Source organism: Gymnoscopelus braueri, assembly GCF_963280865.1.
Source record: "Gymnoscopelus braueri genome assembly, chromosome: 9".
NCBI classification, from domain to species: Eukaryota; Metazoa; Chordata; class Actinopteri; order Myctophiformes; family Myctophidae; genus Gymnoscopelus; species Gymnoscopelus braueri.
The window spans coordinates 10,255,478-10,268,644 of NC_137610.1; the positions used below are offsets into that span (position 1 = coordinate 10,255,478).

General features: G+C 41.0%; 1 protein-coding gene across 1 annotated transcript; it reads left to right on the forward strand.

Annotated features, from left to right (window-relative positions):
- Positions 1 to 945: 945 nt before the first annotated feature.
- On the forward strand, positions 946 to 11,584 carry ca12 (carbonic anhydrase XII). Its single transcript, XM_080437358.1, has 9 exons — positions 946 to 1,119; positions 1,841 to 1,861; positions 4,583 to 4,762; positions 6,158 to 6,300; positions 8,209 to 8,304; positions 8,399 to 8,462; positions 8,897 to 9,054; positions 9,223 to 9,349; positions 10,023 to 11,584. Exons 1-9 carry the CDS (start codon positions 1,056 to 1,058, stop codon positions 10,763 to 10,765), a joined length of 1,596 nt encoding a protein of 531 aa, XP_080293484.1. The 5' UTR covers positions 946 to 1,055; the 3' UTR covers positions 10,766 to 11,584.
- Positions 11,585 to 13,167: the final 1,583 nt, after the last annotated feature.

The following is a 13,167-nucleotide window of genomic DNA, read 5'->3' on the forward strand; positions in this document are numbered from 1 at the left end:
GGCTGTGATGACACACGATCAACAAAGAGTATCTATAATTTATGCACAATAAATGACAATGCAGAAATTTGAGGAAAGTACTGGGTTCCAATTTCCTTTAGGCAAAGACTTATTTACTGTTGCCAGTTTCCTTCCTTCTAACAGGAAAAGAGTTTAATTTACTGGAGAGGTTCACTCAAGGGGCGCGTCCCACGGTCGGCTCTAGCCATGGATCACACGACGGTCGTCTGTCACGACGATCATGGATGAACTTCAACCTGGTGATTGCACTTTCTCCCTTTTTGGCCCGTACATCTACATAAACGTTCAGATTTCATATATAAAGTGCTTAACCCATGGACACGGATGTTACAATTATGTATGGGACCTCAAAAGTACCCGTATCTTCCCTATTATTCAATAAAAAGTATTTTAATCCGATTGGTGGCCATTTTCTCATAGAGTTATAATGTATCAGAGTGCAATACACCTCCCAACCAATAGGGTCACATTGTTGAAAACATGGCGAAAATACGGGGGGGAAATGGCCACCAATCGGATTAAAATGCTTTTAATTGAACAACACGGAAAATATGGGTACTTCTTCAGGGCCCGTACATAATTGTAACATCAGTGGCCATGGGTTTGGCACTTTTTATTTTTAAATTTGAACGTTTATGTAGATGTGCGGACCGTGAATGAAGAAAGTGCAAACACCAAGTTGAAGTTCATCCATGACTGTCATCATGATATGACGTCTAGGTCGGCTCAGTCTGTCCTGTTGAGTGCATGTTCACATGGTGGAGCGGTGCGCTGCTGCACGCTGACCGGTCTTTGAGGTTGCGCTATAATGAGTGACTTCGCAAGGATGCGGTGAGCGTCTGTTGAGCTGTCACTCTCTGGTGACTCCTGTTCATGATCTCCAGGAGGCTGGTTTGTTATGGATCTGACGTCAGTAAGAAGAAGAAGAAGCTGTCAAGACTACTATAAAAGCCGACTTTGAGGAGGCAGGAGGAGGATTCAAGTTATGTTATTGTGTGCTGTCTTTCAAGATCACACAGATTAGAGCTCCAAAGATGCAGATTCTGAGCCTCACGCCCACCGTTGTCCTCCAAGTGACTTTCTTCGCTGTCTTGCATGGTAAGACCTTTCTTTCTTTTCTTGGAAAACTATGAAAAGGCAAAAAGCGCCATTGATTGATTGACTGATTGGTTGGTTGGTTGATTGATTGATTGATTGATTGAATACTTTATTAATAGTTTGCAAAACAAGACACGGTTGCACAGATTCATACAAAAGAATGCTAAAAGGATGACCCCTCAGGGGTTGTTTCCATTAAGGTCCTGTGATTGTGTAAGGTCCCATCAATTGCTTATTACACATAGGCTAATTAACTCTTGAAGATTCCCAATTTAATTTTTTTTATTGTTTTGTTTTGTTTTTTGTTTTGTCTATAAAACATAATTTGATATTAGACTGTCATTTCTGGCTGTTTATTGAGCAGGTGTATATTCTTCTAGAGCATGATAACACCTGCTGACAGGTATAGGCGACAACCTAAACACAATAAGCATGTAATCTCATTTTTGCTCATTGTAACATTGTTGCTAAACTGAAGAGTCTGATATGAAACAGTAGGCCTACACAACATAAAATGCAACAATAAAAAATGCATCAATTTGACCCTTTTCTCTTATATATATAACTCCAGTAGAAAGCAGGTCTTTTGTATTCTTTATGTGTTTACTGTTTAGTCTAAGCATCCTTGTTATTTTGTGCACATGCATGTTTTAATATATCACATGCTTTATGGTGAAACACTTTGCACTTGTCATTCATGTTAACTTTCTTTTTGTTTCAGCTCACAAATGGACATACACTGGTCAGTAAGCTAATTGTTTTCCTCAACATTTGGTATTTGTACACAGATTAGCCTATTCATTTGTTCACCCCCCCACCACCCCCGCTTCCACCCAAAAAAACATCAACTTTGCATTTGTTTATCTGTAAAGTCTGTGGGCCAGTCTAGTATTCCACCCAAACCAAAATGTATTAATTGAGCATTAGAGTTAATTTACATATATAGAGTCATAGCATTATTAGTGCATACAGCCCAAGAGGTTGGCTAATCTGATGACAGTGTCAAATACAATGGTTTTGAAAACCATTAATTGTTTCACCTTTCTATGACCCAATGCAAGACAGCAGGGAACACTGCCGCCACCTCACTTTAACCACTTAAACTCTCTAAACTTAGTAAACTGGCCCTGAGTTGGCTATGTACTTGGACCGTTTTTTTCTGTTTACACCAAAAATTTCCGGTCTACAAGCTCACAGCACCAGAATACTAGGAATGCTGGGGTTCAAGTGGTAATAATATGCCTGATTTATACTTTGTGTACTGTACAACAGTGTGTTGTGCTCTTGTAGATTTTCTATTTTAAGCGTGCGACACTGTCGTACGAAGGAGCATAATTTAAGCACAACACTAGACTGTAGAGAGCTCTGCAATTACGCCATTTCGTAAGTGGTTGCCTGCCGCTGGCTTTGTGGCTTAAGGTTGTATGTGAACGGCTTCTTGAACCATACCATGACAAGCTCTTACATAAACTAAGAGGCACCAGAGTGAACCTCTTGATGTGTCACTGGTTTTCAACAGCCTTTACCACCTGTCCCAGGAACACCATGTTAGAAGGAATGAATATGTAGATAAATAAATCAAATGATTTAGCAATTGTCCCTAAATGAATTATTCAGTTAAATATTGTTTAGGATATGCACTGATTTATATCCGAATCCACTGCATTGTTTAAGACTTATTAGACAATTAAGACGAATATGAATGATATTATAATATTAATAATGCTATTTTAACAGCTTTGGTCAAAATAGTAAACGGAAATCATTGTTGCTGTTTTTGGAAACCTGTAGATGGATGACTGGCCCTGTTATTATAATAGTATTATTATTTCCGTGGCTGACCATTAATTAATGAGGTTCATCCATTATTGCTATGCATATTCAGGAAAACAGCCGTTCCTTTGGTAAACCTTCCGAATGGTACAGTTCCTGAGTGCAATGTGGAAGATTGAATTATACTGCTTACAATCAAACCACACAGAGATGTATGTACTCAGCAGTCTGCAGGACGGATGGGGCGCATCCTCACCTCTCCTGGGGGGATGACACTATTGTTTTCTCACACAAAATCAGTCATTATGAATGTATATTTTTATCCTGACCAGTGGTGTCACACACAGAGCTGCATGGTATACGCTACACAAATCTGGAGGGACAGAATTTACATAACAGAATGCCAAGGTTAAAAAACTACAAGCAGTCAAGCTGTGCTAAAGGACACTGAAGGGCCACCACAGGCCACTGACGTGATTATGAGAGGGCATGTTGGCTCTAATTAAAACAGCAAATGAACTGGACACTGGGTAATTATAGCCATAAGAATAACTTAAGTTTCTTATTATAGGGACTACTTTTGCCCAGCCTGAACATTGAGCTTTTTCCCTTGAGCAAGTATGCAGTGACTTCACACTCGCATATTCGCTTGTATGTCTCTCTGTATGTCACGCAGAATCAATTCAAATCTCTCTGTTATGTGACAGAGGTGGTGGTGGGGGGGGGGGGGGGTGTCATCTGTATCATTCATGCTTGCTTAATGATATTCATCTGGCATATGCTGAATGGCGGATTCTTTAAATGGACGCTGAATAGGCAAGCTGTCATATTGTAACAGTGATGTGAACACACAGCTACATTCAGCACACTTTTGTCTTTGTCCATTCAGCTACTGTTGAGTGTTTGAGTGTTGGCACTGTTCTATAGAGACATTCTTAGTTTCTACTGGAAGCGTCTAGCAGAAAAGCCCAGTAGGCTATGCAGCCCCATTCTTATAGTGTTCAACTCGCCAAATTTAAATATCACACACATAAATAGCTTCCTGATTTGTTTTTCTTCTAAATCAATTTACAATAAGTATTTCCTTTCTCAGATTTCCAGGACCACTGTGCACTGTTGCTTCATTCACTTTCTTTGGCCAAATTAGAAAGCATGAGCTGAGGTCCCATCGTAAAGTGCACAACTTCATCTGCAACCGTTTTTGGTGTTGTATGCTTTATAGTAACCTCTCATTTGGAAAGAGAGAGCGTTCTCATTGGTTGCCCAATCTAACGCCAGCCTGGTTCTCATTCTTGCTGCCTCAGATAGGGCCAATGGCCTGCAGGGAATATAGGCCACAGGACTCTCCCATGCTGCCATGCAGACAGCCCTGCACATACAGTAGATAATAATACTTAACCGCCAAGACCGGCGGGTCATCCCCTCTGGCACTTCACACTTCGGCATACAATTTTTTGCCCTTTAAGTTGGTGCAGTCTAACATTTTAAAGGCCATGGCATGCATTCAAACCATGTGGTCCTTTTTTAAATTGAAATAATCATCGAAACATCCATTTAAACATCTATTTAAATGCTTTACAGTAAATGCAATTGAATATACCAACAGCTTGGCCGGAACCTGCAGGGATCATTGCATTTGAGCAGCGGTACAGTTTTATTTGGTAATGTTTTGTTATTGGTACTGCTGCAGGGCCAGAAGGAGAGCAGCATTGGCCAAAGCATTACCCTTTCTGTGGAGGAGCGTTCCAGTCTCCAATAGACATCAAGACAGAGCTGCTAAGGTTTGACCCTACGTTGAGACCCATCGAGCTTCACAACTACAACCTGTCAGCCTATGAGGAACTTACCCTTGGAAACAATGGACACTCAAGTAAGTCATACAATTTGATCCATGAAATGCATCACAACATAGAATAATTATATCAAAGATCCTTTTGATGTCATTCTAAAGTCATTTTCTCACAACTTAGAATCCATTAAATTCAGGTACAGGAGAATGCATAAAACCATGCATTTAGTTTATTCTCTGATCCATAGTGATGCTGTGCTATAAGTGAGCAGTGTCTTTGCCCAAGCTCATGAGCTACTAGTTGAGACACATCACTACCTTTCTATTAACATGATTGAATATCCCGTAAAACTTGAAACTTGTACTAGAAAATGTACTTATTAACACACACTCACATTAGGTTTGAACCAGATAAATGCCTGAGAACGGCTTTGTTGTCTTAGTGGCCTAATTTCTCGGTCAACACAAAGAAAATGATAGGAGGCTCCTCTTTCTGCATCAGCCGCAGCAATTTTCCATAATAACTCTCTTATTATCGTTGCTGGCCTTTCACCCGAAGTAAGCGCACCATGTTTAGTCTCAGAAAGTATGTGCAGAGATTAGTCAGTGGCCCTACAGTGTCCGGTGTGCCATAAAAAACTCTGTATCAGTTTTATTTCATCACGTTATTTTCGATATCTATTCGTAACACACACTTAAACATAATTGCCACATCCAAATATAGCTTACAAACAATAGACAGCAATACCCACACACCACAGAAGCACAATTTATTTTAATTACTTGAAAAGTGTTTATTCTTCAAAATTGCACTGTTTTGCATTGTGTTGCATTGTATCATTATGCTTTATTTGAACAGGATATGCTGTGTGTCGAAGTTAGGTAGACTGCAGCACAAAAGACCGAACTGTTATGTTAGTCTCTTACCTCTTGCTTGAGGCTTGTCGAGGGCCATGGTGTAGAAAAATGCTACCTATGAGCAGTTTAAGAGGACATCTGCAGACTAATATGTCTGTAATGTCATGCCCTATGTTCGTCAGAGCATTACAATGGCTGTGACTTCAGCAGAGATAAATTGGCACCCACCAGCATTCACTGTTTCACCACCTGCCATCAACTGTGCAGACCAGACAAAAGCTTATGCGTGTATGTCTGCCGTCAGCTGAGTCGTACAGTATTATCAGTGTGACTTGTGTCCCCAAAATATGCTGTGACAGCAATTTTACTGTTGAACATATACAGACGGGGGACTATATCACACGCCACCACATATCAAACACAGATAAAAATATTTTGAAAAATAGGAACTTTGACTGCACAGAAAAATGTTAGATTTGTGTGATTGTGTGATTCTTCACATTTTGTCGATGGTCCTGTTTAGATAACGCCAGTAAATTATGCAAGCGCAAATAAAAAACTGAACCTGAAGTTGCAGAAGTAAAATTCACATTCTCTTTTTTGTCTTTCTCTCCACAGTGCAACTGTCCCTTCCCTCCAGGATGTACATCTCTGGTCTGCCTCATCGCTACACTGCAGCCCAGCTCCATTTCCACTGGGGTTCCTCCAACAGGCCCGCTGGCTCTGAACACACAGTCAAGGGTCACCAGTTTGCAGCAGAGGTAACGAGCATTGAACATCGCTGTTCATTCTTGAGAGCTGGTAATCACATAATTGTTTTGGAGATGCAGACAAATTGTTTGATAGTCTGTATGACTTCAGTATGTGACATCTTCAGAGTCAAACGATGTGACATGCTTGTCGGCTATTTTCGGTACGAAGTATAAATACGATTCTAAGAGTTGCCTGTGTACATTCAGTCGCCGAACCTCAGCATTGTGGCAGATGTGCAGTTAAAGCAGTAGCATCCACCCATTGGCCAGTTACAGAAACCTCTTGCATCTTGCATCTTCCACGTCATAGTATAATTGAATGCTTGTACTGTATAAAACTTTTGGAGCTATGATTCATTCTAATTAAAGAGGCACGCGTGTAACATTATAGGCCAAGAAAGATATGATAAACCACATCCTACCATTTCAGCCAATGGGTGTCAGAAAGAGCTCACAACTACAGTATGCTTACCATTGTCTTTTGAAATAAAGGAACACAAGAAGTTGCAGTGTATGTGATACAATTGATTGAGTCAATCTCTGCCAATATAGTGGGCCTGATTTCAAATCAAAATATAGGCTTTAAAGGTATAACGAGTAGGATCTGTTGATTGTGGTTTGTAACACAACATTCCAAAGTTGGACCCTCCTCCCCGGCTCTATGACACCAACAGCACATACCTATACTGCCCATTAATGGTTGACGCCCAGAAATGTCTGAACAAAGTAAAATAAGAAAATACAGGTAGAGGGAACACCCTATACCTTTGTCATCTTATGAAACGGTCCATTTTGTATATCTTGTCAGATAGCTAAACTATCTGACAGATAGTGTAACTATCTGACAAGTCAAAATGCAAAGACGTACCTCTGTACAATGTAACCATCACTTTCTGCAGGATTTTGAAGGGATTAGAGTATTAGATTATTATATGTCTGGGGCTTTCAACCGCCTCTTAAGATGACTGGCTCCTCTGTCCTATTTCATGTGTCAAGCTCAGTAAGCACGTTTTTGCACACCAGGATGAGTCATACAGTTTGCCACATTTACTTTTGATACGTGGAAGTGACAAATAATTTGACTTAAGCATCTGGAAAGAGCGCTGCCACATATCACGGATAGAAAAAGAGGTGACTTTTTATATATCGTTTTGAATCACTGCGGGTAGAGGCTTGTTACAACATGTGGCCGGTTAGGGACCATACTCCTGTTGCAGAGGAACCACATTCAAAGCATTGTGGCTTGACCTGCGTTTGTCAGTGGACACGTAGAGCGTGTGCATCCTTTCAACTGTCTCCAAGCTCCAGAACCACAGTCTCTTGATGACATGTTTTGGAAGGAATGGTGGAAAATTGAACATTTCCCAGAAATTGTGGAATTGTCCCCATTTTTTCCCCAGGACCATAGTCCATAAATACCAGCTCATCGCCAGCGTGCAAGCCTAGCCTACTTGCCTGCCTTTGTCGTACATAAGAAACATGCATTATCTACTCTTCCCCTCAATTGTGATAGACCACCCACTGGAGTACACACTGTGAAATCCTCAGTGTTAAATGAACCCAGAAGAGGGTACAAAAGCAAACCAAATGGACCCGTAACACTAAGAAGGTTACTATGCAGTTCCACTGTTTCTTGTGTTCTTTTCTTTTAGAGACAGAATTCTCAACAGCATGCCAAGAATTTAACGTGACATTGCCAACTATGTCATATCCAATTAACACTTAGAGTATAAGTGGAAAACATGCTATGTTTAGTGACAACACTTTGCAAGAAGTTGCTTGCAAAGTCTTTAAAGAGGAGGGAAAATGTGAGCTAAAGATACAATAGCAGCAGAGATATTTAGAGATAAAGCTTTTACTGAAAATATCTTTAATTAACTGGGGGGGGGGTTGATTTGTTTCCCTTTACATTCACAGATGCATGTTGTGCACTTTAATTCGGACAAGTACCACAATATTTCCATGGCAATGGACAAATCTGATGGCCTGGCCGTGCTGGGGGTCCTGATTGAGGTGAGCACCCTTTGGCTGGGGTCAGGGGGGACGTAGAGTGAACTCAATTCATAATGCATTGGGAACACACCCTCTAACTGAGCCTCCTACACAGGTTGGCGAGTTCAATCCAACCTTTGAGAAGTTCCTGAGGTTCATCAATGGTATCAAATACAGAGGTAAGTTTAATGTGACTTCATTGGAACAATTAACATTTTTAGCATGCACACTGTATCTCCAGTCCAGGTGTGCCTTGGGATTTTGTGACCACCGTACATTATTATTGCAATATAGGACTATACTAAAAGTTAATGAATAATAAAATATTTATTTTATTTTATTTACTATATCATTAGTTTGTGCCCACTCATTTCCCAATGCAGACACACATTTTATACCCGACAAAAGATATTTTAACAGTTTCAATCTGGTGTAACTTCCGCCGTTCGCTATGAATACAGGTGTCTTCTTGAGATGTTGACTTGCCTATTGGTTTGCCTTAAAGGTTAGAAAACCACTACCCCATTAGCCTATATGAGTTGATCAGCATTCAACCGTCAGCATCACTGCTGCCTCATGTCATCCATAACAATGTCTCACTCTCAACTGGCAGATCAGAGAGTGAAGGTGGCAGGTTTCAACATCAAAGGGCTGCTGCCTGCACGTTTGGATGAATATTACCGCTACGATGGCTCACTGACAACGCCTCCTTGCTATCCTAGCGTGCTGTGGACGTTGTTCAAGAACCATGTAACCATCTCCCACAGACAGGTATTTGACCACCACTGTTAAAGTATGTTTTCAGAAGTGATTTTTTTTTAAATACTCTGATTTTAGCCTTAGATTCTCAGGTAGGGCGTTGCAAAGAAGGACATTGTAATGACTTCTAGCTATGGAAAATCTCTGTCTAATGCGGTTTGTTTTGTTGTGCCTCCCTAGTTTATGAACCTAGCAACTGCCATCTACTCCTCCCATGCCCAAGACTCTGCCTCAGTACCCCTGAATGGCAACTACAGGAAACCACAGCTCACTGACAACCGCCTTGTCCTAGTCTCCTTTAAGGACGGTAAATATGGTCTTCAAAATGGGTTTGATGTATTGTTGGAGCACGAGGGTAGAATTTACCTTATACGATGAAATGGCATGCATTAAAAATGGCTTATGGACGCACATGGGTTGTTGGTAATCTTTCTCTCCTCTGCTGGGTAAAGGGCTTTCGCACCGGCTTCAGCTTGAACATTATCACCTGCTTGTGGTCGAGCTGTTACCTTCATGTTATTCATAAGCCTTTGAGAGTTGATTGACATGCTTGTTGGAAAGTATGCCGTCCCTCAACACAGTACAAATTACCCAGTCCTTTTACATAATGAGCTCTACAGCACATAAATCTGTCCTCAAAGGCCTGATTTTAGTCAGTGGCGGTTTACCGCACTGTATGGACGTAAATACCATACGCAGTGGTATGACAAGAATCTGCATGTTCTCCTCTTCTTCAGAGCTTCACTTTCAGGGCTTCTGATTCTCTCTAATGGCAGATCTGTACTGACACGCAGCGGGGCACCCTTTGCTCTTCTGGCTTTCTTGATGAGCGGCGCTCAGCACGAGACGGCTCTGTCCTTTCACTACCGGCAATGCTCATGCATGCTGGGCCTGTTGCAGGCCAAAGGCATACTGTACCGTGGGATATCCTCCGAGCTGGGTTGTTTAACAAGTTGTGATTGGCTTTGTGTCCGATGCAGGCAAAGGACTGCATGGTCCTCTTACGGTCACATCCCCACTGGTGAGGAAGCGAATCATTCAGCAGCTGCTGGTTGGTGACCTGGCAGACCTGGCTGACGAGGGGCTCTACCAGCTCCTACCGCAGGCTGCGGTGAATCCCCCCACTAACAACAAATGGCAATACCTCAACAGTCAGTACAGCGGCACCCTGTCCAAGACCAAACAACAGTGGTTGAACCCCTCGCTGCACAAGAAGAGCCAGAGGAACCGCTATGTGGGAATGTCAGGGCTGACGGAGGATACGCTCTGCTACGTCTCAGTGGAGCAGGAAATTATGCGTCAGCTGAGGAGAACCCACAGTGAGAGAGAGTTGGTTCAGGCTCTCAGAGAGGCCATATTCCCTGAGCTCAACCTCAAGAGTTACCTGGAGTGTAAATCAGATCTGGCCCTCTCCACCGTCAGACTTATTCTCCGTGACCGGCCGACAGACGAGGCTACTGAATTGGAACGCTCTCTGACAAGAGCCACCATGGGGCTGAGGAAGTTTCCCCATGGAATGAAGCAACCTGTGGCACAGTCAAAGTACGAACCTCTCCCACCACTGACAAAGTATGAACCTCTCCCACCACTGACAAAGTATGAACCTCTATCACCACTGGCAAAGCAAGAAGGATTCCATCCTGGCACTCTTCCCGGGCAATCTCAGACCCACGGTGCGGGTGCTCAATTTACCTGGATCCTGCCTATGGAGGTGGAAGACTAGGGAGCTTGCAGACAAGATATTGAGCATATTGAGCATTGCCTAAAGCCTGCTTCTGTTACACTCCTCAGCAGATGACAATGTGTTCCAGAATGAAAGACTGATCAACACATTGTACTGTAGCCAAAACTTATCCTGATCAAACTTATCCTGATCAAACTTATTCTGATCAAACTTATCCTGATCAAACTTATCCTGATCAAACTGTCATCGCCTGATGACCTTTTTTTAACCAAATTATTTTAAATTAAATTATTGTCTGTAGTGCACATCGTTGTTAGATAAATATTGTAGATTTACTTCATTTACAGTACAATTTAATTTTGACGAGGGCACAAGAAATGACTTTCACAATATGACAAGAGTTTGTAAGATACTTTTAACAGGAAGATATTTGTTGTAAGAATGATGAATGAGGAAACGTCTCAAAATGGACATTTTGTCTATTTGGAGAGCTTTGCATTGCTAAACATGGCATTACTTTAAATGGACCGTGATGCCCATGAGAGCAGAACTGTTTTAAGCATTAGCGTCTTGTACCTGGAAATCTGTATGCGTGGAGCTACATGTAATGCACTAGAGACCAGAGACCTGCAAGGAAAATGTACATTTTACTATGCAAACCTTTGTCCTGTGGCAGAGTAATTCTGGCATAGGGAAAAGTAATTGTCTCGGACAATGGAAAAGGCAGCTACTGTTGACCATAGGAATGGAGAAAGCTGAAGCAGCTAAAGATCTCTGGTTTCACAATTGGTGCCGCTCTTGTAAATGCCTTATATAAGTAACACTGCAAGATCTGCGCTGTTTTCTGAATAAAGAAATGTATGAAGCAAACATGGCAGATTTTTTTCAATACCCTTTCTTAAATACTTTTATCACAAATGTCATAGAACTGCAATAGTCAGATTATTATAGGAAAAAGTGAGTGGATGTAACTCAACATTTGAATTTTACAGGGGGGGGTGGCATTGGAGCGTCTGGCAATTATATAGATCTGCATAAGAGAACAAGAAATGGGACAATTAAAATTTTACATAAAAAATAAACACTAAAGATTTTGCTGTGTGACATAGGCTGGCTACCATCATTTGCCTAAAAAGCAAACTCCTTGAAGACCATAAAAAGAGGAGTTAGAGTTATAGATAAGGAGAGTTATATAGTTGAAGCACATCTTGCCCAGTGTTGCCGGGGTTATTGCGCCTACAACATGTCGCAAACAGCGTGTTCAGGTTCCCAGCATTGCCATGGGTGAAATAGGCTATATTGTTTCTGTAGCTGGAGCAAACTCTGACAACAGGTGCAAAACTTGTTTGAGAAAGTGACAGAGCCTGAATAACGCACAAGGGCAACTTAAACCTCTCAGAGACTGAGGTGATAGAGGCAGGTGCGAAACTGGTAGTCAGGCAAAGAACTTGTTATGTTTTTGCATAAAAAAGTTGCCAAGTGAGTGGAAACAAAGAATTCACGCGATAACTTTTAAAGAACTGACCATGGTGACCTACTGATGATTAACTTGCACTTAGAATACGGCAATATATTTTTTCAATGTGGCTTATTCTGAGACTATCCTCATCTAGTATGTCATATGACAGTGTATGATGTGTCTTTTCCATTGTGAATTTCATTTGCATTTTCACTCTTCTCTCTTTTTCTGCTACTCAGATGACCTTTCTTGGAAGAACCTTGGTATGTTACTCTTGCGTGTATTTTATATCCTTACTGTCTGTAGAGCCCGACCGATGCCAGATTCAATGCCATTTTGGAGAGTCCCAGAACACCGATTACGATTACTGTTGTTTAACCGATATTTTTGTAATAAAAAATTTAAATAAATACAAAAGGGCTAAATATTGAATTCAATTTGAAAATAAATTTAAAAATAAACACAAAATAAGGTTTTGATAGATAGAAATGTAAAATTAAGTAGAAATCTTTAAACTTTAATTATACAATGAAGCAGCACAAATAAATATAAAATGAAGACATAAACAAACTGAAATTCATTTTACTGTAGCATTGGAACACATTGTGAGCGTGTAGATTGGCATTTTTTTTTTTATGTCAGATTTCTTTGAAAACGACATGCCCAAAGTAGGGACACAAGTTGTAAGTCGTTACAAATTTGGACACATCAGCACACATTTCTGAAACTGATGTCATCAAATAAGTCTAATAATGACCGCTATATCGGTCGGGCTCTATTCTGTATAGGCTACCATCAGCATGTCGCCCGCTTCACTCATGACTGTTTCATCTTAGATATACTGGCCAACATAATGTCAGTCATACCATCTGCACAGTGGACTGTCGGCTACTAAAACATGCTTGTCTTTAACAAATTAAACATCCAAGTAAAATAAACATAATCTATCTATCTATCTATCTATCTATCTATCTATCTATCT